We start from the raw sequence: 25,748 nt of genomic DNA on the forward strand, positions 1-25,748 counted from the left end.
ATTTTAGATGAATCCATCAGCTAGATTGCCCCTTCTCGAGGTGGCACGGATTTTCGTTAAATGTTCGAAAGTTTTGTCGACCTTTTCGTAGGTTGACTAAATTGTTTTTCCGAGCTCTAAATAGTTTTGTCGAGATCTCAAAATAGTACAAGAGCGGACCCTTTGGACCCACTATCCTACTGCCCTTTCTGTTTTTGAAGTGCTGATGTTTTGTTTCTAGCTTTCCCAGCACCCCCAACCTCAAATGCAACAGCAGACGTCACTGTCTTCTGCCAATCAGCACTTGAGTGAATTCCAGATGCTCATGGACAACAATAGGCCAGCTGTGTTGCAGCCAGTCAGCACCGGCAACGTCCATCACGATTCGCTAATAAACGAATTCAAGAACCTAGTCTTAGAACTCAGTAAAAACCCGACTGCGTTTGACGAACGCGTGCCCTTTCTCATAGAAAGTCTCAACTTCACAAACACCGTACCAACAGAAGTTATCAAAGAAATAGTCGCTACTTTGGTGAAATGGGTAAAGCAATTGAAGTACACAATCTATTAATAAACAATTTAATAGTGTTAAAGTTAGTATCATTTCTTGTTCACAGGCAATAGAAAGTGAAAGTTTTCGGTACACTGGATCGAAACTGGCAAACTACCTCGCTCTTCCTGGACAGCTAACCTTCGATTTCCTTAAAGTATTTCTCGATAGGTGAGATAAGACATTATGAAGACAAAGATAAAACTAATTATTGAAATGATCATTTGTTCATTGTTCTGACGAATTGCGAAGTCTTTTTTTGAACGGTTGTGTCTTATACTATAAACGTTATGCGCTTCAGTTAGTTTTATTCCAAATTATTACTTGCAAAATTGTGTCTATTTGTATTTGGTGCCACTTTTGCTGAATTGCATGGTCAATTTATTAGCATGTAGCTGCTTTAATTGTGATAGTGTTTGTGGGTGATTAAGCGTGCGTGGCTGAGTGCTTAGTGCTTGAGACTCAAAATCTTTTGACTGCAGTAGATCACGGATCGAATTCCAAGCTTATTTCTATTTTTCTTATTGCATTTTCTAGAGCTGTTTCTTGTCGTTTCTCGTTATTGTTTGCGAGGCGAAGCTTCGCCTCTGTGTTAAAGGACGGCAAACTCCACTATCGAGCAAAATAGTGCAAAGGTCAGGAAAAATATGGTTGACTTCTAATTTCGAAAGTGGTTTTCATTTTTCAGGTTACTCAGCGGAAAGAAAACGTTACCTATTGATCCAGTATTCACAAATTGAATTAATTTTATTTAGAGTAATGAACGTAGTGGATATGTCTTGCTGATTTTTTTTTTCAGGAAAAGGCTTAAAAGTCTCTAATAAATACAGATGTGCATTCATACATTTTGATGCGTTTATGAATGCACTTAAGTATACATGAACTTCTTGAGTTCAATTGAAATTCATTTGCTGAAAGTGACATAAATAGCACTCTCCAAATACGAACGTGCAGATGGCGCAAAAAAACGTGAACGATTTCTAGTTTCGAAAGGGGAATTTACTTTTTAGATTTCCAGCGGAATAAAACCTTAATCTAATGATCCAGTTTTCTCAAGTTGGGTTAATGTTATCAAAAGATCTTATGTTATTCGAAGAGCTTAAGGGGCATACATTTTTTTTTCTTCGAAATTTAAGAAAAAAAATCTCAGTTTACTCTTTTGTTTCATTACTCTTTTCCAATCTTCGATTGGCTATGTTCAAAACATTTCAACTCAAAAATTTTTGTTGAAATTCAAAGAGCTTAAAGACCATATATTTTTTACTTTGAATTTCAATGGAAGTTTTTTCGAAAAACAGGTCAGTTTTTTCTGCTTATTTGCGTTTCTTGATTATTTTCCGAGTGTCTGTTACCTTTTTTGATTTGGCATATTTTCGTCTGTAATTTTACGTTTTAGAGGTTACTTCGGCTTAATTGGTGTTTGCTTCTGTTTTGTTGGTGTAGAGGTGACAATGTATTACTAATGCTATTGTGTTTCGGTGGAAGTGGCGACAAGTTTGATATAGCTCAAAGTTTGATATAGGTTCAACGGTCATAAGTGTTTTCTACTTAGCTACCACTTGATATTTTTTGTTTCAAGGCTAATCTAGCATTCGAAGTTGTTTCTTGTCACGTTTTTCAAATTTAACTTCGCTCGAGAGAAATTTAAAAATTTCGGTTGTTGTTTTTTTTCGGTGTTTTGTTCCTTTCTTTATTGAACTTTATCTTCCCTGTGACCGCTTCTTATGTGGTCTTCAGGTAGAGTACGCCCTTCGGAACCAGGACTAGTCCCGGCCGAACTTTTTAGTTTTTCTTATGTGGAACTTCTTCGATGTGAATTGATGGGCTACCGTTTGTCTGCTTATTTTTTTGTCTGCTTACTTTCGATTTTAGGGATTTTTCCGTCAAAGCATAGTTTTTCTTCTGATTCAACCTTTTTAATGATAACTCAACCTCTTTCTGTAGTTTGTTATTTATAAACCTGATTTGGCGTATTAATTTTTTTTGCTTAAGTCGGTTAAGATTATGCTATTGCCTAAGTTTGCGTCGTTGGCAGAGCAAAATTTGTCAAGGCGGTCTGTTTCATGTGCAATGGTGCGAAAAACGTCAAATTTTGAAATTTTATAGCTCAGCTTACAATTTTCTATGGCAACCTTGTTTTCGGCTCATTGTCTACCCTAGCTTTGTCGGCTCAAATGCAGCTTGGCAAAGGATAATGAATGCTTATTTAACGGCGATGATTGTGTATGTTTCGTGAAATTGAACATCATTCGAGCCAAGTTTATGAAATATTTGTAATAGATTTTTATAGTAATTTCTGTGACATAGTGGATTCCGTCACATTTTCTGCCTGCTTCGTTTGTTTCGCAAGTGTGGCGAAGCTTTTGTGTAATTTTTTTCGGCTCTGGCTTTCGTCTATTTGTCTTTCGGCTAGCTACTAGGCTTTTTTGTGTTGTATAGCAACTGGGAGAATTTCCGCTTGGCCTCTTTGTTCAAAGAATTTATCTCATAGTTGACTTCAGAAAATATTGAAGTGGAGCAAAAATGTAGCTTCACCTTTGAGGTCACCAGCAGTTCATTGATAGAAACTGCGTTTCAGAAATTTTTCAACTTAATTTATCTCACAATTTTTTTAAACGCCTAATTTATTAGACTCGCGAAAGCAAGTGTCTGGTAATCGGCAACTAGACTTTTTTTTCTTTCTAGCATCTGCAGTTCGAATTCAAGTAACTTTATTAGTGAACCCAAGGAACTTCAAGACTGCTTCTCACTTTGCCAAGAGGTAAGGATGTTGTCTTTGTATCCTTAGGCCTGGAGTTCGAATCCTGTGACCGGACTTGTTTTTTTATGTATGAATCAAATTATAAAAAAAACTGTCCGATACAAATTGAATTGTCGGATTTTTGCTTGTTTATTTATGTTTTGTCGGCTTCTTTGCCACATTTTAGATTTTTCTTCTGCAGTCAGCAATTTTTGTCGTAGCTGCTAGTGTTTTTAATCTATCCGTTGATGAACTTATTAGCCCTGACTTGTATATTTTCTTTGTGTTTGTTTTTGTTTTGCTTAAAAGCTGGATTCGGTATTATTGTTTTCGGCTTTCGTTTTATTGGCTTAGTTACTTCGATATGTGAAGCTTCAAGGGCACAAAAAGATGGAATAAAAATCAAGTAGCTTGTCTCACAAAAAATCTAAGTCTTTAAATTTTAATTGATCAAAATAATTTTGTCAACATTTTATTAGCAGATTTTATTAGTAATTTTTTTGATTTTGTTATTTCCGGCTTGTAGTTTTTGCTTACTTTCAATGCTGTGCGTGCGTTGTATCGCAAGTGGTGCAAAGTTCCGCATCGCCTCTGTAAAATTTTCGGTGTTATACTTTCCATTTTTTTACATGCAAACTTAGTGTAGATGCCGTAAGTTCAATGTAATCGAAATTATTAATTGTTATTTTTGTGTCTAATTATATATGGTGCGAATTTGGGTGCATAGTTTTGTTGTGATTGCAGTGTGACGACTGAGTGCTACGACAGACTGGACGACCTGATCAGCTGTACGACAGCCAACGACTACCAAGTGCTGGAGGGCATCATGCTGTTCATGAGTGAGTTGTACTTGAACATGGGCATCGTCACCCTAGACAGCACAGGCCAACATGTGCAGTCAATATCACGCATCGAGTTCCTCAAAGACACTTTGAAGCGTGCAATTCTCAAGATACTGGAGAAGGCAGACTCAGACAAGCCCCTCAACACTGTCGGAAAAGTGCTCAAGGTACTTCAAACTGAATGAAGTTGGCTCGTCAATTTTTAAATCTGTTATGGGCAAATAGAAGCATCAGAATGTGCCAGCCAGAAGAATCTTTGCTAATAAACTGTTAAAGACTGCTCAATGAAACGCAAAGTTGTTGATCACATACTAAAGCAATTTCTTATGTCGACAATAGGTAAAAAATCAGTCTTGTATAGCAATTACTGTGTACTTGCCATTGAAAATAACTGTTATTCTTCCGCGGTAAAAAGAAGATACGATCGATCTAGACTGTGCAAGTGTATAAACAGTCTAATCGTGAACTACCTGCCAAGTCACGGGGCGACAATTGGAAGCATTTTAAGAAGCAACAACTCTTCGCACAGCAATTTTGATAATTATATAGGTATTTCGAAACAAATTGATTTAGCAATGCGCACAGCAACCAAATGGCCATCTTTGATAAATTGCCGTGCGACGAGTTTTCGCTTTTCTAATTTGTCATTTTGGCCATGTCCTACCAAGTTAACCAGTCGAAAGAGATACTGCGTATTTACATAATAATTGTTTGACAGTGATGCAACAGCTATACATAAGTTCCTTTCATTCCAGGTCATTTTTTCCGCACTGAACATCTAGAAATATCGTCTTTGTATCGTCTTGTTAAGATGAATGTTCTTGTTACGATTAATTTTTACTATTAGTATTATTTGCTCATATGCCTAAATTTTGGTGTTTATTTTCAAGGCCCATTGCTTGTTCTGTTTCAGTTGACGGGGGCTGCACTAGAAGAGCAGAAACAGACGAAGCCGGACAAAGAGCTCACCGACTTAATCTTCGTCCACGTGGACGCCATATCAAAGCAAGACTATTGCCACAGGTATTAATCACCCCAACAATAGGAGAGAGGAAAGACACGTGCATACTCTTAAAAGTGCATAGAAGTGAAATAAAAACAGCAATGAAATGGTGTGGAGAACATGGAAACGGTTACTAACTTTGTTGCAAAAAGACGATTTTTGGGCGTTTTTGCATTGCATTAAGTTGACTTCATATCTTTTGTTAAAAGGAAGGCAAACTCCACTATCGAACAGCAAAAATGTAAAGGTCACGAAAAACTTTTTAAAATTTAATGAAAGCCTTCTAGTGTTTTTGTTAAAGAAGCGCTAAATTAAGCTTCAAACATTATTCACGGCTGTTGTGCTATTATAACACCTATAGTAGCTTAAATCACTGCCAAATTATCGCGAACTAGACTAAAAAGCATAAATTTTGAGCGTTTTTTTTAAAATATTGCTCGATTAAGGAATGAAAGGGAGTTAAAATGATTTATAACTCGGCTGGCTATTCTTATAGAACATCGAAACGGTTACTAACTTTGTTACAAACGGGCTGTTTTCAGGAGTTTTTGCGTTTTAATTACCTGTTCTATTGGAAACTTGTTTGGTTGTAAAATCACTATCTCCAAACTGTGACAAGAGTAGACGGTTGCTGTGCAAGAAACATCTCTCATCAAGCCAAACCAAAAAAAAAACAGCACACCTTTTTGAAAAAAAATGTGTGCAGTTTTTTTGGGCGTTGTGGGATGAGAGGAATAAAAGGAAAGCTTATTACTATGCCAAACCGTGGATTTTTAAAATTCCAAACCGTGATTCTGGAATAAGGCTATTTTTTTAAAATCATCTTACTGTTGTGGAATCTACAAAAAATTGGCTCAAGTATTGTATTGCTCTAAAAGCTGCAATTTTTGCGGATTCTGCTACTTTTTTAGTGCCGACTAATTTACTTGACATTATTTTGGTGGATTCTTTGTCACGTAAATTGGATACTTGATACCTGATATTTTGGATACTTGGAAGTGGTTGCTTGACATTTTATGGTGGATTCAAGAACATGCATTTACAGTAATTTTAGTAAATTTATTAGCCAACTAGTTAGGATTAATGAACATAGTGAGCACTATGATATAGGTCTTGGTGTTTTTCCGGAAAAAATCTAAAACTTTGTTCACGCTCAATTTTAGTTTTTCGCGGTTTGACTTTTTTGTAACTTGATTTCATTTCTTTTGTTAAAAGAAAGGCAAGCTCCACTATCGAACAGCAAAAATGTAAGGGTCGCGAAAAACTTTTAAAAATTTATTGAAAGCCTTTTAGTGTTTTTGATAAAGAAGCGCTGAATTAAGCTTTAAACATTATTCACGGCTGAAATATTTCATTTATGTGCTTTTATATCACCTATAGTATCTCAAATCTTTGCCAACTTATCTCGAAATAGACTTTAAAAAATTTTCCTTTCTGTCCTAAATCGAGCAATATTGCAAAAACAGCTTGAAATTATATATAACTCGACTGCCTATTCTTAGAGAACCTAGAAATGAATACTAACTTTGTTACAAACGGGCTTTTTTCGGAAATTTTTGCATTTTTTAACCTGTTCTATTGGAAACTTGTTTGGTTGTAAAATCACTATCTACAAACTGTGACAATAGTAGACGTTTGCTGTGCAAGTAGCATAGAAACTTCTGACCACATTAGTAAGGAAAGCCTATTGCCTTTCCTTACTCTCATTTCAGACAAACAAAAAACAACACAAGTTTTGAAAAAAATCAAATGTGTGCAGTTTTTTCGGACGTTGTGTGATGAGAGGAGTAAAAGGAAAGCTTTATTACGAGGCCAAGCCGTGATTCCGGAATAAGGCTGTTTTTATTTAATCGTCTTACTGTTGTGGAGTCTACAGAAAGTTGGCTAAAGTTTTGTATTGCTCTAAAAGCTGCAAAATTTGCGGATTCCGTGACTGTACTAGTTCAGACAAGATTTACTTGACAAGTATTTTGTGGATTCCGAAACATGCACTTACAATCTGGAATATCTTTAGAGGATTTTCTCCAGATCCCTTCAAACAGTACGCGTATCTAGAACAAATTTGGCCTGGTAAATTTATTAGTTAACTTGTCATATTCGGCTGTAATTTTCTTTCTAAATTTTCTGAAGACAAAGTTGCTCCTCACTTTCAGTGGTTCGGGAATGGGCATTAATTTCCGGATAAACTTTTTTATTTTTTGTTTTCGCTTAAGTTTTTTCATCGTTTTTTTTTATATCGCTTAGTCACTTCTAATCTCATAGTTGGAAGGTTTTTTTAAATGGATTAATGAATTGCTTCGCAAGGGGACCTAGTTTTCATTTGGAGTATAATTCTTTTTGTCTGTTTATCTAGGTTGACTTGGTTTATTTTGTTTGCAGCAATGTGAAGTCCCTGTTCCAACGAGTGCTGTTGCTGCGACAGAACCACTGGCAATCACCCGAAAGCAATACTGGTACTGGCACAAACTTCGCAAATGTATCTTCCTCGGAAAACTTCAACGATTATGTGAGTTCGAAATAATTGATGTGACATGTATGTCGGGAAGAAATTATTTCTGGTTAGTTATGTGTTTTCTTCAGAAAAAGACTTAACTGTTGTGTTCTGAACATGCTCAGTTTTCAATTGGTTTTTGCTTCTTGAAGCTAATTGTGAACAAATTAATTTTCCAATAGGTTTGTATGCGCTGCTGTGCAATGGGCAGAAATTGACCTTGGTAGAAAAAGATGGGGGGGGGGGTGATTACACATGTTGGCAACATTGAAAGAGGGTCGATTGAGAGGATAAATAGTGTGTTGTGTGTGTTTAGGATGTGCCTATTTTCTTCCTGAGCGACGGGACTGCAATTCCAGCCCACGAGGCCGGTCAGTATACTCTTCCCTTCTCTCCTCTTCTCTTTCTTTTAATTCTTAATTTGAACTTCTTCCACTTCGCTTACTTATCTGTAGCTACTTCATTAACTCGATTTGTTTTAAACATTTTCTGCAACCTCCTCCTGTGTTTACTAGCCGACTCCGCACCTGCATCGGGTAAGACTAACGGCTTCCATTTGCTATGTAATATAGTGAACAAATATACAGTGATGTCCGTTTGAATAAGCAATGGAAATCATTTAGATTTTTCCTACTAAAGTTTCATTTCTGTCGACCAATTTCAATTTATATTTTTCAAGTTTTACTTAAATGGACATGACTAGTAGTTGTTGTTGTAGTGCATGATTCATAGATTAACCAATTAAATACTAGTTGTTTTTTGATGTATGAATACGTATTGCTTTGTAATAGTAGCATGTCAAAAGTGGTTTGGCGAGTGTTTCTAAATAGTCGTTTTGGTACTTTTTAACGACATCATTTTTTGTCTTATTTAAAAGTTTGATTTCTTGCCCGTGACCCTCGAAAAATATATCAGACAGAATCTAAGCAGCTTTAATGTTTACATAATTTTAACAAAAAGTGAAACCGGTCTAAATACGTCAAATCTAAATTCATCTGAAATTGATTTCTTCAAATTATCTACCTTTTCATTTTTGGCAAGCATGAAACTTCTATTGGATTAATAATAATTACACATGTGAGTTAGCGAGGGTAATGTCATGCTACAAAGTCCTTTTTTTCCAACCCAACTCGCAAATAAGAGTGCTCAATTTGTTGGCACTTTTGTTGCTAAGTATTGGCAGTTCAATAGCCTTTGGAACCTGATCTAGACTACATTTTATGATTGGATAATTTAGATATTTTACCAATGTAAAGTATTTAATATTAACCAATCATGATCCATCTAACTAACAACCCACTTATTTGTAAGTGCTGAAGTTACTTGTAATTTCAGCACCAGAGAGATTTGAATTTAACTTAGAAATTAGTTGGACTCTCCCGAGCACTTCAGCAGCCGCAATAAACCAGTATACCCTAGATCTATTGAGCCTAGCAGAGACTAGTTAAACAACCTGAGACTAGATAGTATAAGAGTAAGATTAGGATCGGTATTAGACTAAGAAGTTGCACGAATCTATCCGGCCGAAAATAAGATAGCGTGACGAGCAGACGGTGTACCCTATCCGAAATTACTCTATGAGTTAACCACCTCGGTTCTAACTCATCTGGTGCGACCATAAGTCTCGAACAAGACCTTAATAGCTTAGAATTAACCAAAATAGATTAGAAATTAGACAAAAACATTTAAAAAATGTTATACGACAATAATTTAATCGAAATGTCTCTACGACTCAATAGATCAGAGCCAATATTCCGAACCATAACAGAACTACCCGGAATTGGAAGAAGACCTCGAACCAGAGACGACATACGACAAAGTAGAAACTTGCCATATAGCTATATGATAGTTAGGCAAAAACCAGAACAAACTTTTATATTTAGAATACTACTAGCAATGAATTTAGATTTTCATTTGCAAACATAAAACCTTGAAGTTAATCTTCAAAATCATTTCAGGCGCTAAACAAAATTATTAATATACAATAACGATTGATAAAAAGATCTAAGATCGTTTTCCTAAAACTCTGCAGTAATATACAAAACATGTTTGAAAAATATTTATTGAAAAATAAAAAATAAAAATTAGTAGCATGACAATAAATGGTTAGTAATCATAAATCATCCTGTTGTTCCAGCTCCATCATCTAAAACATAACAGCAATCATAAACCCACTAATATCATCAAAACACTAAATCTTTCCTTTACACATATTTAAAATTTTATTAAAACTTAAATTCACTTAATTTTAAAACCAGATCATCAAGGCTTATCCTTGGATCTTAAATCATTTTCTACTTAATTAAATTTCAAATTTGATCATCAAGGCTTATCCTTGGATCAAACAGAACAACTTTGTTCTCCCCCACCCACTTAATTAGTGTCTAACGACCTTAAACGTCGATTCACTACCCAACCCTTTCTAAATACCTAAGACTAATAGAAATTTTTAAACAAAACTAATCATTCAAATTAGGATAAACAGTGAAGAATTTCGGTTATTCATCCTTCACTTGACCCCCCCTCTTACCAGACCCAGGATAAATCTTAGACTTAGTAAGTTTAAAATAGTATCTAACGAACTACTCGCGTTCTAATTATACCTGAACCTTGTGGATCGATTTACTATTCTCCAACCCTTGAACACAATCACTACCCCTAAGTAAGATTAAGTAAGTTAACACCTTAACTTATACTAGCCACGAGAAAGTAAAAAATCATTCTTCGGAATCGATATACTTTTCTCTCCAACCCTGAACAAACAGACCCAGGTTAAGCTAACCAAAAAATCGTAAGAACTAACAGTTTAAGAAAATAGAAACCATTTAACAACCTTTTGCATCCGTCATCCTAAACCTTATGTCATTTAAAAACCTAGGAAATAAACAAACAATCGTTTTACACAATTGTGAAATAGATAACAAAAAATACGACCTTGTAATCACACCTCATACACAAACAGTTGGATACATTCGAACAAAACGACAAACACTAAAAAGAAAAATAATAACGAAACAAAGACAAATAACACGAAAAAGATTTTCAAAAAATCGAAACGCATTTTCAGAATCAGAAACCAACAGTTTAGACGAACTTTACAAACTAAAAGAATCAATAGATAAAAATTGCCCACTTCACGATCAATTATATTTTTCTGACTCAGAAACAACTTCAAATTCATCAAAAAGAGGAAAAAGAAGAATAAAAAAGCAGTATAAACACAAACCAGTACATTTATACAATTGGAATCAACCAATTCGACACATTAATAATTACATATTAACAGTCATCGAACGAAAAAATGAGCTCAACGCACACCCCAGGTGACGAAACCCCAGATGATGATGAAATCTTTCCTTTTATAATAGATGCAACCACTGATAGAGGACAGCATATATTTTGCAAAAATTTACTATTAAATTTATTTGAACCCGGAATCAGTCCATGTAAAACAGAATTCCCAGATATAAAAATCAAAAGACAAATCATAGACCACTACTTAAAAGATATATGCAACATAACACAACAGTATGGAATCTACTCCATAGAATTCACCTCACCAAACCATAATAATGGAAAATATACAATTCAAACAGACGATCTTGATTTAGAATTTTCAAAAGTTTTTTCAGAATATATAAAAAGCATCCAATATCATAACTCACAAAGAGCAAACTCCATATTCACCAATGAAGTTTTCGCAATAATATATAGTTATATTTCGATATTAGAAAACGAAATCCCAATAACAAATGTCTCACCGACAGAAACATCTAAACATTTAAGAGTACGACATGAAATCACACTACTCTCTAGTTATTTAAACATCATTAAAGAAAATTTCACGAAAGACGACGTTTCACAACATACAAAACACGATCTACAAAAAATTTTGGCATGGTTCATAATAGATTATTTCACACACAATATTGATTTAATTGCACAAGCAAGAAAAAATTTTAGACCCCAAAACTCGAACGATGATACCGCTATCACAGAACAATCAGATTATGTTTGGGACCCCGAATGGTCTCATCCCGCATTTATAAGCTTCCCACAATCAATCTCAAGTCAAGCAATAAGTACGATATCTTACATAAGAGATTATGTAAAAGTAATACCATTAACCATTGATGCAACACCATTAAACTATAATACATTTTTGCCCGATACACAAAATAATAGTTTAAACTCTACAGTTATACACAATGAAAACCTCAATGGAACTAGGAATCTTACTCAACAAGATATCCAGACACCATCACACTTCATAAATGAAGAAATTGTACACACAACAACTACACAACAAAGTATTTCACCAATACGCCCAAATTTAACAACACCAAGAAATACAAATCCTTCACAAACACAGGTAACCTTACAATCAACCGTTAAACCTTCGGTTGCTCCTAAATATTCACATATGGATTACCAAACATACAGACCCATGACAATACCATCAAAAACACGCAAAACATTCACTAGAAACAACTTTGCAGACCATAATTATAATTATACACATCCATCAAAAACATATAACCAACCACAAAGAAATTTTAACCAATATACAAGATCTCGAAATTGGGATAACCCAATGACCCAACCTAATTCAATAAATTTCCAAACAAATCCTCCACAGGATCACAGTGAAAATTACCCATTTTTTCAACAAAATAAAAATAAAAAACAGACATCTTATCAAATGGATTATTTATCCTCAGATGATGATTTCTTACAACCAGATATATTTGCACCAAATACTCAAGAATATCGTAGACAAGGAATACAGAGAACACGTACAAATCATAGAAATTTTTCTCCACAACCAATAGATGCACAACATCAACAACCAATTCAACAACAAAATCTAATTAATACACAATCTTTTCAACCAATTCAACAACAAAATCCAATGACTGCACACTCGTATCAAGCATCACAAATGCAAAATGAAATACCACTCCCATATTATCTCCAACAACATGAAATAACAAGAAACCAACTTTCAAATTTTTCTCAAATGCCAAATGCAGCAGAATCATTACAAATGACAATGAATCCATACCTTATGGGTGGATCATCAATAACATCAAACAAACCTTTAATGGTTTTCACAGGAACAGACCCTGAATACTCTGTAGAAGATTATTTAAATGCAGTAACAGCAAACCTGATTTTAAATATTGGACCTGAACCAATTAATACGCCACTACATCAAAATTGGATACATCGACGCACAGCGTTAATACAAACAACCTTAGATGGCGCAGCCCAAAAATGGTTTTCAGTACTACCTCTAGAAATAAAATCAAACTGGAAAAGGTTTACACAGGAATTTTCAAAAATGTTTGACTCCGAAAGAAACAAACAACAACAAAGAGTTTTATGTAATGAAATTCGCAGATTACCAAACGAAACCATCAAGCAAATAGCAGTACGAATCGAAACACTAGTTCGAAAAGCATATTCATTAAATACACACGACTATAAAAACACAAAGATGACAGAAATCTTAATGATGACCTTAACACCACAATTAAGGAAAATAGCAATAAAAAAGAGAGCATCCCATCCTTCTTCAATTCGAGAACCCGATTTAGATTTTCGAAAACTAGTAGACAAATTAGAACAAGCAGAAATCACGATGAAACTAGAAGAAACGGAAAATCTGAAATTACAATACGTTAACAGAATTGAAACGACTCCCACTAATATTAATAATATACAGGAATCAGAGACAGACCTCGTTGAAAAAATCACTGAAATACTCAATATTTACGAAAAGAACCCAAACTTTAAAGGCAAACCATCTTTCAAAAAATGGTGTAATTATTGCCGACGATACGGACATAGTATTTCCGAATGTAGACAAAAACAGCAAGACAATCAAAATAAACCTCAAAAATATAAAGAACCAAATAAATCATTCTATCAATACATGAAAAAAGATCAAAACCTACCGAACAAAACAGTCTACAGCAACAACAGTTCAGGAAAACCACTCCCGAACAATACAAATTATACAAGAAATCAATCACCATATAACTCAAGTTATAGAGGAAGATCACCAGAACGAAGAAACACGAATAATTCATCACAAAATCACTACAATAGACCAAATAGTCGAAATAACTACTCCAGATCACATTCAAATACACAACGATTTGTTTCTAGATCTAATTCCCAATCAAGAAATAACTACTATCCAAACAACCAATCACGAAATTCATCATACAATAGGAATAGAAACTACTCCTATAATCGAAATAGAAGTTATTCAAACAACCGAAACCAGAATTACCCGAACAATCAATCAAGGAATAACTCATATAATAGATCGAACTATAACAGACCAAACAATAATTACCAAAACAGATCGCGAAATAATTCACAAAATCGACACTCAAGTTATAATAATCGTTATAGAAATTATTCCCAATCACCACACCGGAATAATAATAACTATAATAATTCTAATAATCGCCACAGAAGTAGTACACCTAAACATCAAAGACAAATCAATCAAGTACAATCTAATCCAGAAACAACATCAGACCCTCCAGGTATTGATGACACAGTAACTGATACGTTACAACTCAATCAAATAAACTGTACATCATCAGATTCAGAAAGTGATACTGAAAACACTCTTTCTATCAATATGATAAAAGTCGAAAATGACTATGAATCTGTCATATATGAACAACCCTTTTCATCACACATATATGAAAATCAATCAGAATTTCTTCAAAATTATTACACTACACCCATAAATTCCACACCAACGACGCAAGAAACAAATGAGATTAACACTACAAATCAAACCAATAAAAATATCAAAACAAAATGCTTGAATACAAACCACATTTATCAAAATATACAAAAAGAACAACCCAAAGAAAAAATTTGGACAATACCATTTCTCTTAGAAAGCCCAAGAAATAAAGAATTTCAACCACCAGACCTTGAAATAGATTTTTTAATTGATTCAGGAGCAGAATCAAACATAATAAACATCCCCACATGGAATGAAATAAAAACTTTACACCCAAAGCTAACACCTCTTGAAACCTCCAGTAAGTTAGCAACAGCACAAGGATCAACATTGATAAACTACGGAAAAATCCAATTATTTCTCCTCCCCACCAGAACAATGGAGCAAAGCAAAATTTTAAATAAGCCATTTAAACAAATATTCCATATCACTGACATTAAATATAATATCATTGGAATACCATTTTTTTCGAAGTATATACCAACAATTAACATACTAAATAGTAAAATATTAATCAAAGATAAATATACAAAAACAAAAGAAACATCCTTAACATTTTTTCAAAGATTAAATAAACAACCACCATTCTTTTCAAAATTCTACCCGATATTTAACCAACAAAGAAAACACCTAAAACCACTATCAGGAAATATCTATAATTTTTCAATCAAACAAGTTCACCAATATGATAAAGAACAAAACAAACAAAAATTTTATATGTCAGAATTTGAATTCAAACCTATTCACAAATTTTTCAAAATCACAATCTCATCCATAAAATATTTGAAAGATTCGAATTCCGATATCATTTCCTTACATGTCTATAACAACACCTTACCAAGTAACATTACCTTTAGGACTTTTAGGATATTGTGAAACCAACGCTACAATATCACCAATACACGAAAAAGCCTATCGCGTAAATAATATACTCCAATTACTAGATATTTGCCAATCTACAATTCTTAATGAAGAATTATCTATAAATAATATAATAAGTAACGAAAACAGAAATACGGATTATTTCACAAAAACTCCATATTTCAAACCTACATTCAACATAAGTAACTACACAGAGGACCAACAAAAATTTTTAACAATGTTTAATTTCCAACATTCACAAATAACACAAGACGAATTCGAAAAATTAGCCAAACAGCTAATTAAATATTCATCAGTCTACGCAACATCAAAATTCGATGTTGGAAAAATCAGTTCATCACTACATCTCCCGTTAAAACCAGACGCAGTTTTCAAAAAACAGAGAGCAAGTAAAGTACCAATTCACTTACATGATAAAGTGAACAGATTACTCGACATTTTAGAACAATACAACATTATATCACCAGTAAACAAAGAAGAACAACCAAAAGGCAACACATTTATCAACCCTGTTATCATTCTAGCTAAAGGAGAATCATTAAAAATCGTTCTCGATGCTAGATACCTCAATTCACTTATAGATGAATCAAAATGTAATTGGCCCATTGAACCAATACAAGTTATTTTAACAAAAATAAACGGCAAATACTTTACAACCGCCGATATGAATAGTGCATACAATCAAATGCCACTAGATGAACAATCACGACGTTTAACACAATTTGTTATCGGAAACCAACAATATGAATTCAACCGCTTCTTCTATGGAATATCCATAGGACCAGCAGCATTTTCAGCTTTTATGAGCAAAATTTTTAGACCACTAATACTCAAGAAAAACGCAATCACCTATTTAGACGATGTTTTTATGCAATCACAAACAAAAGACGAGATGTTCAATGTTTTAGAAAAATATCACCAAATACTTCAGAACGAAAATCTGAAGGCCGCCCCCGATAAATCACACTTCTTTTTGACAAGAGTTAAATTCTTAGGACATAATATAGAAAGAAAAACAATCACTCCATTGAAATCACGCATTGACGCTATTCAAAAACTTCAACCACCAACAAATAAAAAGAAAATCCAAGAATTTCTTGGAATGTTAAACTTTTTAAGTAAATATGTTTATAAAATGCAATTATATCTACGACCATTTTATAACATCCTTAGACAACAAAATAATTTTGAATGGAACACAGAACATCAAACACGATTTGAAGAAATAAAGAAACTTTTAACTGAACAAATTTCAAACACAATTCCAGATTCAAATCAACCATTTTATGCAATGTGCGATGCTTCGAACTTTGGCATCGGTGCAGCACTATTACAATCACATAATGGTACAAATAAAATGAACCTCATATCAGCAAATTCTCGATTATTCACTCAAGCAGAGCTACGACTCTCAACTCTAATGAGAGAATGTACAGCCATAATATATACACTGACAGAATATGAATTTCTGATACTTGGATCAAAACATCCAACAGTTCTATTCACAGACCATAAACCAATCATCTTTCTCTTTACACAAAAATCTAACCCAAACCACCGAGTTTACAGATTTCAACTAATTCTAATGAAATTTCCAAACTTACATATAGTTTGGACTGCAGGAAAAAATCTTGCATTACCAGACACCTTAAGTCGAAATACACCACCTGAATTACTTACACGAAAAACAACAGTTGAAATACCCAAAAACATAAAATTCTACCTTGCAGAAAACGAAACATCACCCCGATTGGAATGCAAATATGCAGTAAAAACTGATATTGAACAATCACAAATAAATAGTTTACAACATTTCCCACTTTATTTAGATTGTCAAAATAATCATTATGAAGTTGATCTACTTGGAACATCAACTTTCAAACCAATCCCATATTCTCAATGGATAAAAAATAACACCCAACAAAAACGAACAAAACAACACCCGCCTAAAAAAGACCATTTTCCACTAATTGAAAAAGAAGATTTAACTGATAAAATAAATTTATCAGGACCACAAACAAATGATTCAAAATACACAATAAATCAAGTTTTTGACCTTCACGACCCACTTGATACAATACCCTTATCTAAATTCGAAATTGAAAACATTTTTCTCCCTCCAACAGAAACAATTACAATTTCAACACTGAAACAATATCAAAATCTTGACCCGATAATTAGACAACTAAAATCATGGCACAAATATAAAACTAAACCTGTCAAGGCAGATTCAACCATTCTAGGAAACAAAACACTCCTCCGATACTTTCGTAAATTTAACAGCACAACAATTAACGAAAATACAGACCTTTTAGAGTATAACCTGAATGAATCTACAGTTCCCTGTCTCCCTTTAAGTATGATTCTTATAGCTTTTAATATTTCACATACACAAAATATTAAAGGACACTCTGGATCAGAAAAATCATATTCAAATTTTATACAAAATTTTTACTTCCCAAATGCACCAATTTGGATAAAAGTACTATGCAATGACTGTATAGTATGTCAACTAAATAAACCTTACCCAAATCAAAAACAAATAGCACAAAAACAAGATTTTAAAGGACAAAGCTTGTACTTTAACCATCGTATCTCATTTGATACCAAAGGACCAATTTCACCCTCATCCGAAGGAAACTCCTACATTATGGTAATTGTTGACGCATTTACACATTATGTAGCAATTAACCCAGTACCACATTGTAACGCTTATTACGCTTACACAACACTCTATGAACACTGGATAGCAAAATTCGGACTACCAGAAATTTTAGTTACAGACAACGGTACAGAATTCATAAATAATGAAATTATCACACTATGTCATTTATATAACATTAAACACAAACCACGTACATCTCATGCACCTTGGACAAACGGCTTAGTCGAAGGTATGAACCGTTCATTACAAGAATATCTTAGATGTATCATCAACGGAAATGATACAAAATATACCGAATGGTCAGCAGATGTAAAATTATTTCCCTTAGCGTATAATTCACAAATTACGACAACTTTAGGAATGTCACCATACGAAATGGTTTTTAACCAAAAGCCACGCAAACCAATAATGTTTACAGCAAATTCTCATAAAAACGCACAAGGTTATTGTCAACCAAATAAAGACTCAATTTGTTATAACCTACCTTTACATACACACGATGAAGATCATTTTCATCACCCACAAATTCTTAAACTAGCCTCCGGTACACACACCGAATGGATTCTAAATAGAGATAAAAAACACAATGAAATTTATCAAAAAATAACAAAAAAGTTATTACAAAGACAAAACATTAATGAACAAATCAATTCACGTTTTACACCAGCCTCCGAATTAAAAATTGGAACATTTGTTTTAATACCTAATTTTAATACTCAAAAAGGAATTTCTAAAAAATTACAACCCCTTCGAAAGGGACCATACCAAATAATTGCAAGACCCACTGATGTCACATATAAAATTACCGACTCAAACAAAAAAGAAATCGTTCAACATCGAAACAACCTATTACCTTATTACCCAAAAGAATACGCACTCCGCGAATTAACTCAATTATATTCTTTCACAGGATTAAAAATCATTCAAAATGAACCACATCTGAAAAACACAGAACAAAATGATAACCCCACCGAAAATCAAAACACAAAACCAACCGCCACCAAAAACAATACACAAAACCATAAAGAATCCCCAAAACAAAGAAAAAATAGAAAAATGACCGAACAAATAATACCCCAAGAACAAATCGACAAATCAGAAAATAGAAAAACAACAAGACTCCGAAATCAACCACGTAAAAACTATAAAATATTCATCCCCCAATCTAAAATTTTAAAGAAAGTGGAATTTCAAAAGTAATTTTAACATTATACTTCACTATCTTGAAACCTTCGAAACATTTTTCATTTACATTTTTCAAAATAACATGCTGACAAGTACGTAATAATTCTAGTTCAAAATAGACCAATAGGATTCATCCAATCCGTCACTTTCTCTAACTCAAACTAAGACCAATTAGACGAATCATATAGAACTCCAGGCACATCTATAACTATAACTTTACGACCTCCAGGTCAAAAATAAGCAAACCACTCCAACTTGACAACTAAAATAAATATCACCATAATACCGTACCCCTCCCTTATCTAATAACCCAAAGATCAACAATATTTCCCCAACTCAGACCACGAATACCCCCAAAACAAATTTGTTAACTTAGCCTAAAGTAACAAAATGAACATTTTAATTAGCCTAAAGTATAAAAATCTCACCATACCCCGGATCATTTGACAAACAAAAATAAAGAAAAAGACGACCTCCCAATCACCATGAAAATTGCCCCCAACAATTTTTTACAAAACTCAACCCACTTGTCAAAAAACTAATAAATAATCCGACCACACTAGAAAATCGCCTCGAACAGCAAAAAATATTCGACCAAGAGATCATTTCTTAAATGCTCTTCTCTCAATCAATTACTCAAATACTCATAAATTTTAAACATTTTTTTACAATACTTGAAACCTTTATAATATTTCTTTTTGATATACTTGAATCTTTTCTAATAATCCTAATCATTTTTTGTAACATTTTTTAAATTTTCTACACTATACTCGAACTATTCCTCCAACTTTCCAAAACCCTTGATTACATCCACAGGTACGATTCATATAACTTGTCTAAATGATACGAAAAATTTTCAGTAGAACTGATATTTTTTTATTGTTTGTAATTTTCATAGTATTCTTATCATCCCTCATTTTGACAATATGTAAATGTATAAAGAAAGCAATCTTCACATTTGCCCTAGCAACAATCCTTCTAATTCTTTTTTTGGAAGAATATTATAATAAACATAAACCTTCCCACTAAAGTAACAATTCAAAAATCCATCAAAAATTGCTACCCAACAGTCACAAAGTCAGTCTTCACCGACATCATCCCAAGATAACCAAACACCACCTTCAATTACTCAAAATCCTCAAACATCTACACGAATTTCTTTTCAAGATAATCCATACACTTTTGAAGAACGACATGCTCGTTTATCAGAACCACTAGAACCAGTTCAACGACAAGCACCTCTAAGCGAACCAACATATAACCTATACCCAACACTACCACAAGAACTGAGTAGAATAAGAAATCCTAGTCAAAACCAAAATACAGTCGAAATAAATAGACAAATTATACATCCTCGACGAAACAGAAATTTTCAAACTCCCCGAGTTCATTTTGATATACCTCAATCCCCATCACAAAACACTCCAGAAAACCCCATTGGTATATTACCAGAAACCCCTACGCTTCTTTCACAACGTAGCACCTCAAGTCTACCATCAGATTACTTAGGTTCAACACCAACATCTGAACAAATACGTGAAAATCCCTTTAACCCCCCAAACCAGGCATCACGACTACCATATTGGACAACACATTCATTTACACAAGGTGAATTAAATTTAGTCAATAATCCAATAGATATTTCTACGGATACAACAACATCCTCATCACTACCAGAAACATTATCACTACCATCAACACCATCAATAAGCCAGATTTCACCACCACCTTTTAACTTAAATTTTCCAAATAATCTCGACGCCAGATACCGAGAACAATCATCAATAAATATTCCTTTAAGACTAGATTGGAATACATTTACAGCACCTCCACCATTATTTGGACAACATCAAGAAAGTAACCGCCTTCATAACTGGGCACTTAATAGATTACAATATCGCCAAGATATTCACAACGATATCCGTGATCACAATATTCAAATACTCCAACAAAACAGTTTACAATTAAAGTTTGAAATCACAGTTAATTTAAATAATATTACCCAACATCCCTACCCATTAAATCCACCTAACATAACAGCTCAATCACTACCACCACCGTTTATAACTACTGAAGTAATATACAAATACGACAGATATACCAAAAACACAATTGGCTACATTACATTTTATAATCCATACTCAGGATTATCATACACATGTATATTCTAAAATTATTAATATTTCTCCAACTCCTTTTTCTAGTAATCTCAAATCAAAACATTAACCCTTCCCCTCGTACAGGACCACAAGATTTATTAGTAACACATTACGATTGTGAAGAAAATGAACAAAAAACACTACAAAAATATGCAATAAATCAAGTATCACAATGTGAAACAGAACCACAAGCTATAGAAACCACAGATGTAATAGCAACACTCTATTCAAAAGCCCGAGCAACAACAGTTACAGGTTATAAATTCACAGCAACGTTTTCCGAAAAGAAAGTACATTGTTCACAAGTCTCGAACGGAAACAAAAACCGACTTGACCATGAATCATTCTATCAGAGTAATATAGAACGTCTTTTACATCTCAATCCCGACGATTGTAAAAGTGAATTACTTAGACTAAACATCACACAAAATAAAAACTCCGCAAGAAAGTTAGTTAATTTTCAAGTTTTTTCAGACTCTGTACATCAATCACAACTTGAAAGACACCAAGGACATATAAAACTAGACAACAATTACCCGTATAACGGCGCACACGGACGATTAACCTATGACCTACACGATAAACATTGGATACCACACATTGGTATAAATGACCCATCAAACTGCAAAGCAGACACAAAAAAATAAAGGATACCAAGAAATAATGTTTTTCGATTGGAAAATACAACTCGAAAAAATACAACTAACACGAGATTTATCAGATAATACAATGATCTATCAAGGAATCCGATTACCTTGTAAAAATGATCAAGGTTATTGCGACCCTACAACGAGAACACAAGCAACAATTGTTTGGTTCCCCGAAGATACATGTACAACATTTCAAGTAGCAAAAATACACGCTCGTATGATAAAATTTCACGAAAAATATTTTATACAATCAATTCCATATGAACAAGTCCATCCATCACGAAAACTAAGTTCTAATTTTAGAAACATAGACAATATAGAAAATAAATTGACACGTTTTCAAATATATCAAGAAACAGAACTTGCATGTAAATACAGGAATCCACTTCACAGAACACAATACTCTGAAATATTAGTTGAATACGAAAAAGGATTCGACATGACCACTGGAAAAGTAAAAATCGACCCATATGCCACAGGTCATCCTCCAAACGAAGGAACATCCTATATACCAGTTAATTTTGAAAAAAGCAACGGACAACCTGGTGGACATCTAAAACCCCATGACACCAGAAGCACACGCTTACAAGAATTATCACTAATGAATACTACATATTTCGGTAATATCCACTATGATATTCATTTAGATATGAAACTAGATTATACAATTAGCCGAATTTTTCAAGAAATGTCACTCTCCGAATTAGAAACACTACACCAACTATGCGAATTAGAACGAACACAAATATTACAATCACTTGCACTAGCAGTATTAAAAATACCCTATGCAGGATACTTATTATCTGGAAATAGATCAAATTTTTTAGACTATGAAGGAAACATCTTATGGTTTTATACTTGTACTAAAAAAGTATCACCACTATACGTTTTTGAAGATAAACGATGTTATAAAAGAATCCCTATCTTTTATAAGAATAAAGTACATTTCGTGGATACACTTTCACGAAGAACCTATTTCTGGGATACCGCAGTCCCATGTGGATCAGAAAACAGCCACAATGTAGTACAACTAAACCCTGATGAAAATAAATATTATCTTCTCACTCCATATCCCACATTAATGCAATCACTCAAAAAATTTTCACCAGAAAGCATTCGCGCTATTGCTCGAAACCCAAATATAGACTTACAATCAATAGGAATCTATTCAAAATCAGATATTCAACATCACATTAGAACACAACAATTCCAAGAATTATTAACACAAATGGACACTATACAAAGACAATCAATAGACCAAAATTTACGCAAACTTGCAGAAACCGCAGGATTTGCCGATATCTACACGCAAGACTATAGCGGATATTTTAAAGACATTAAAGATTATATATATCTAAACGGTGAAAAATACCGTCCCCAAGATATATCACCAATTAACATTTTTAGCTTTGTTACACTCAAAAATGAGATCCTCGATTTTCTAGGATGGCCCTACTACATCTTAGAAAAATTGACTATTTTATACGCAATGTTTAACTTTATTGGATTTCTTTTCTCACTTTTAAAAGGAATCTACAACACATGTGCTATACACACACAAGTAAACAGACAAGCAAGCGTAGCACGCATACTCTTTGCAGGATTTTTTGGAATCTTTTCTACATCTATAAACAAAATTCTTTTAGACGCACAAATAAAAGAATATAACACAAAAATAGCAACACGACAAAATACATACGACGAAGAACATAACAATGTAGACATAACGCCAACGGCACCACAATTACCACCCCTACCAAATAACCATCCACTATCCCTAGTCCCACGAAATTTTCGAAATTTAGCCATCACACATAATCCAAATTTTCGACTCACCACATCACAAAGTCCCATCCAACATATAATGACACACCAGTCACAAGATGATAATACTTATGAACAAATTATTGAACAACCCCATACCACCGCTTTTCAGTCTCAAAATAATCATTTTTTTAGCCCACGATGAGCCGCCAACTTGGATCACTACACCGATCACATTCCCACCCAACCAATCTTACCTCTCCAATCCCAATAATACCACTTTTTGCTTTTCCGCCACCCGATTTTCCATCTAGTAATGTAACATCAGGCATGAATTCCGACACTAATTCACACATCTCAGTTTTATATTCCATCTCACAACTCAATAACCCGAATATTGAAACCCCCGATGAATTCGCCGACTCAGAACCATCCCCATCCAATAATTTTCATAATTCTTCTAATTTTTCTCAACCCCCTTTTCAACCCATATTATCCAATAACCCTGACCCAATCACTCCCACACCCTCTTATGCTTCCCAAGTTACCCCGACCTACTCCTCATACCATTCTGACCAATCATCTCATTCTCCAGACACCCCCCGAATCTCCCCAGAGCTAGATAATTTTATTACCCTTCAACAACAACCCTACCACCTCCATACCCCAACAATAAACCAAATCTCCCCCACAAACAATTCATCCAACCCCCCTACCCCTACACCCTCTTCAAATTATACTGAATCATTAGCACCATCATCCACATCAACTGAATCTTCACACAATACTAATAGAGCTTACCGCACTTTTAAAAGAAAGTTCCCCAACCATCCTTTCCCAGCAAAACCAGGAACAGCCCGTGAATACATCAACCACCCCAAGCATACTAACACAAAAGAATTTTTAGCCATCACCTTACCCTCATTCCCACAATACACCTTAAACACCCCCCACGACACTAACGAAACACGCAACTTTGTAGATGAATACGTTTTAATGCCCACTCTCTCTTGGACCTCATATTATCATTTTACTAACCCTCTTTGCTTACCTTTATCTAACACTCACATCGATATAGAGCGAAATACGGACATGCTATATCGACTCACTACACCACTAACCGCTAGACAATTTACTTACGTTGGATATAAAAAATCACTAAAAACACACACTGCACCTAGAGCTAACGAATATACACTCGAATACTATGATCACAACATCATCAGAGCTAACCAAGATCAATTCTTAGACGACGATCGCTTCGCTAATCCACAAATTACCGAAAAATTTTTCATCAAGACACCATATATATTTACACTAAACATTTTCGACCGAAAGTTTGATCACATTATTTCAGAAGCACTAACAGACACACAAGCATACGAAAGTTTTAAAGAACGCTTCCAAATATTTTCACTAACCTTTCATTTCCTTGCACCACACGAAAGAGATTTACACTGCTCACACGATATTATGTTGCGCACTAAACAAACCCACACATATAGTTATTATCGCTTCATCCAAAATCACTTTGACCTACACACACCCTCTAGACAACCACACCATCGTTTTCAATTCATTAATTCCAAATACACTTCACCATTTTTCCTAAATTTCACATATTGCATTAAAGATACTAACCTTCATGGTATTCTTCGCAATTATGACCCCATAACCCAAATGTACATCTTCTGTCCCATCACCAAGACCTTCAACGCCGAAGAATCCCGACCCTTCCTTATCCCGCACGAGTTTGTACAACCTATAGAAATCCCAATTTTAGAATTCATCCACAACACTAAATTCAATCACAAATTATATAATCTAATCCAAAACACACCTTATGAGTTTGCAGTTGGCACTGAAGAACTAACCACTATTAAGGCACTTCAATTGCTTTGGCCACTGCTTCAGACTAAAAATATCATCCGCATCTTAGCTAAACTACTAGCAACTTCAGAACTAATTCACGACATCTTCCCCCACGGTTTTTTCCCCGACGACTAACAGGTAAGTATGAATTAAATGAATATTACTAACTAATTAAATATTAAAATACTCAC

General features: G+C 34.0%; 2 protein-coding genes across 5 annotated transcripts in view; both read left to right on the forward strand.

Annotated features, from left to right (window-relative positions):
• Positions 1-25,748, forward strand: part of LOC134850884 (polyadenylate-binding protein-interacting protein 1-like) — a 174,949-nt gene that overhangs the window by 142,622 nt on the left and 6,579 nt on the right. Inside the window, exons 4-10 of one of the 2 annotated variants that reach the window (XM_063866648.1) lie at positions 221-520; positions 597-700; positions 4,014-4,278; positions 5,025-5,134; positions 7,494-7,620; positions 7,922-7,976; positions 8,121-8,141. In XM_063866648.1, the coding sequence (XP_063722718.1) occupies positions 221-520; positions 597-700; positions 4,014-4,278; positions 5,025-5,134; positions 7,494-7,620; positions 7,922-7,976; positions 8,121-8,141 (982 nt within the window). The remainder of the gene's footprint in view (positions 1-220; positions 521-596; positions 701-4,013; positions 4,279-5,024; positions 5,135-7,493; positions 7,621-7,921; positions 7,977-8,120; positions 8,142-25,748) is intronic. The other variant, XM_063866649.1, reaches the window with a different exon arrangement.
• The window catches only part of LOC134850886 (uncharacterized), a 201,917-nt gene that overhangs the window by 142,619 nt on the left and 33,550 nt on the right, over positions 1-25,748 (forward strand). The gene's annotated exons all lie outside the window — the stretch shown is intronic.

This window comes from Symsagittifera roscoffensis, chromosome 7, assembly GCF_963678635.1.
Source record: "Symsagittifera roscoffensis chromosome 7, txSymRosc1.1, whole genome shotgun sequence".
Lineage (NCBI taxonomy): Eukaryota > Metazoa > Xenacoelomorpha > Acoela > Convolutidae > Symsagittifera > Symsagittifera roscoffensis.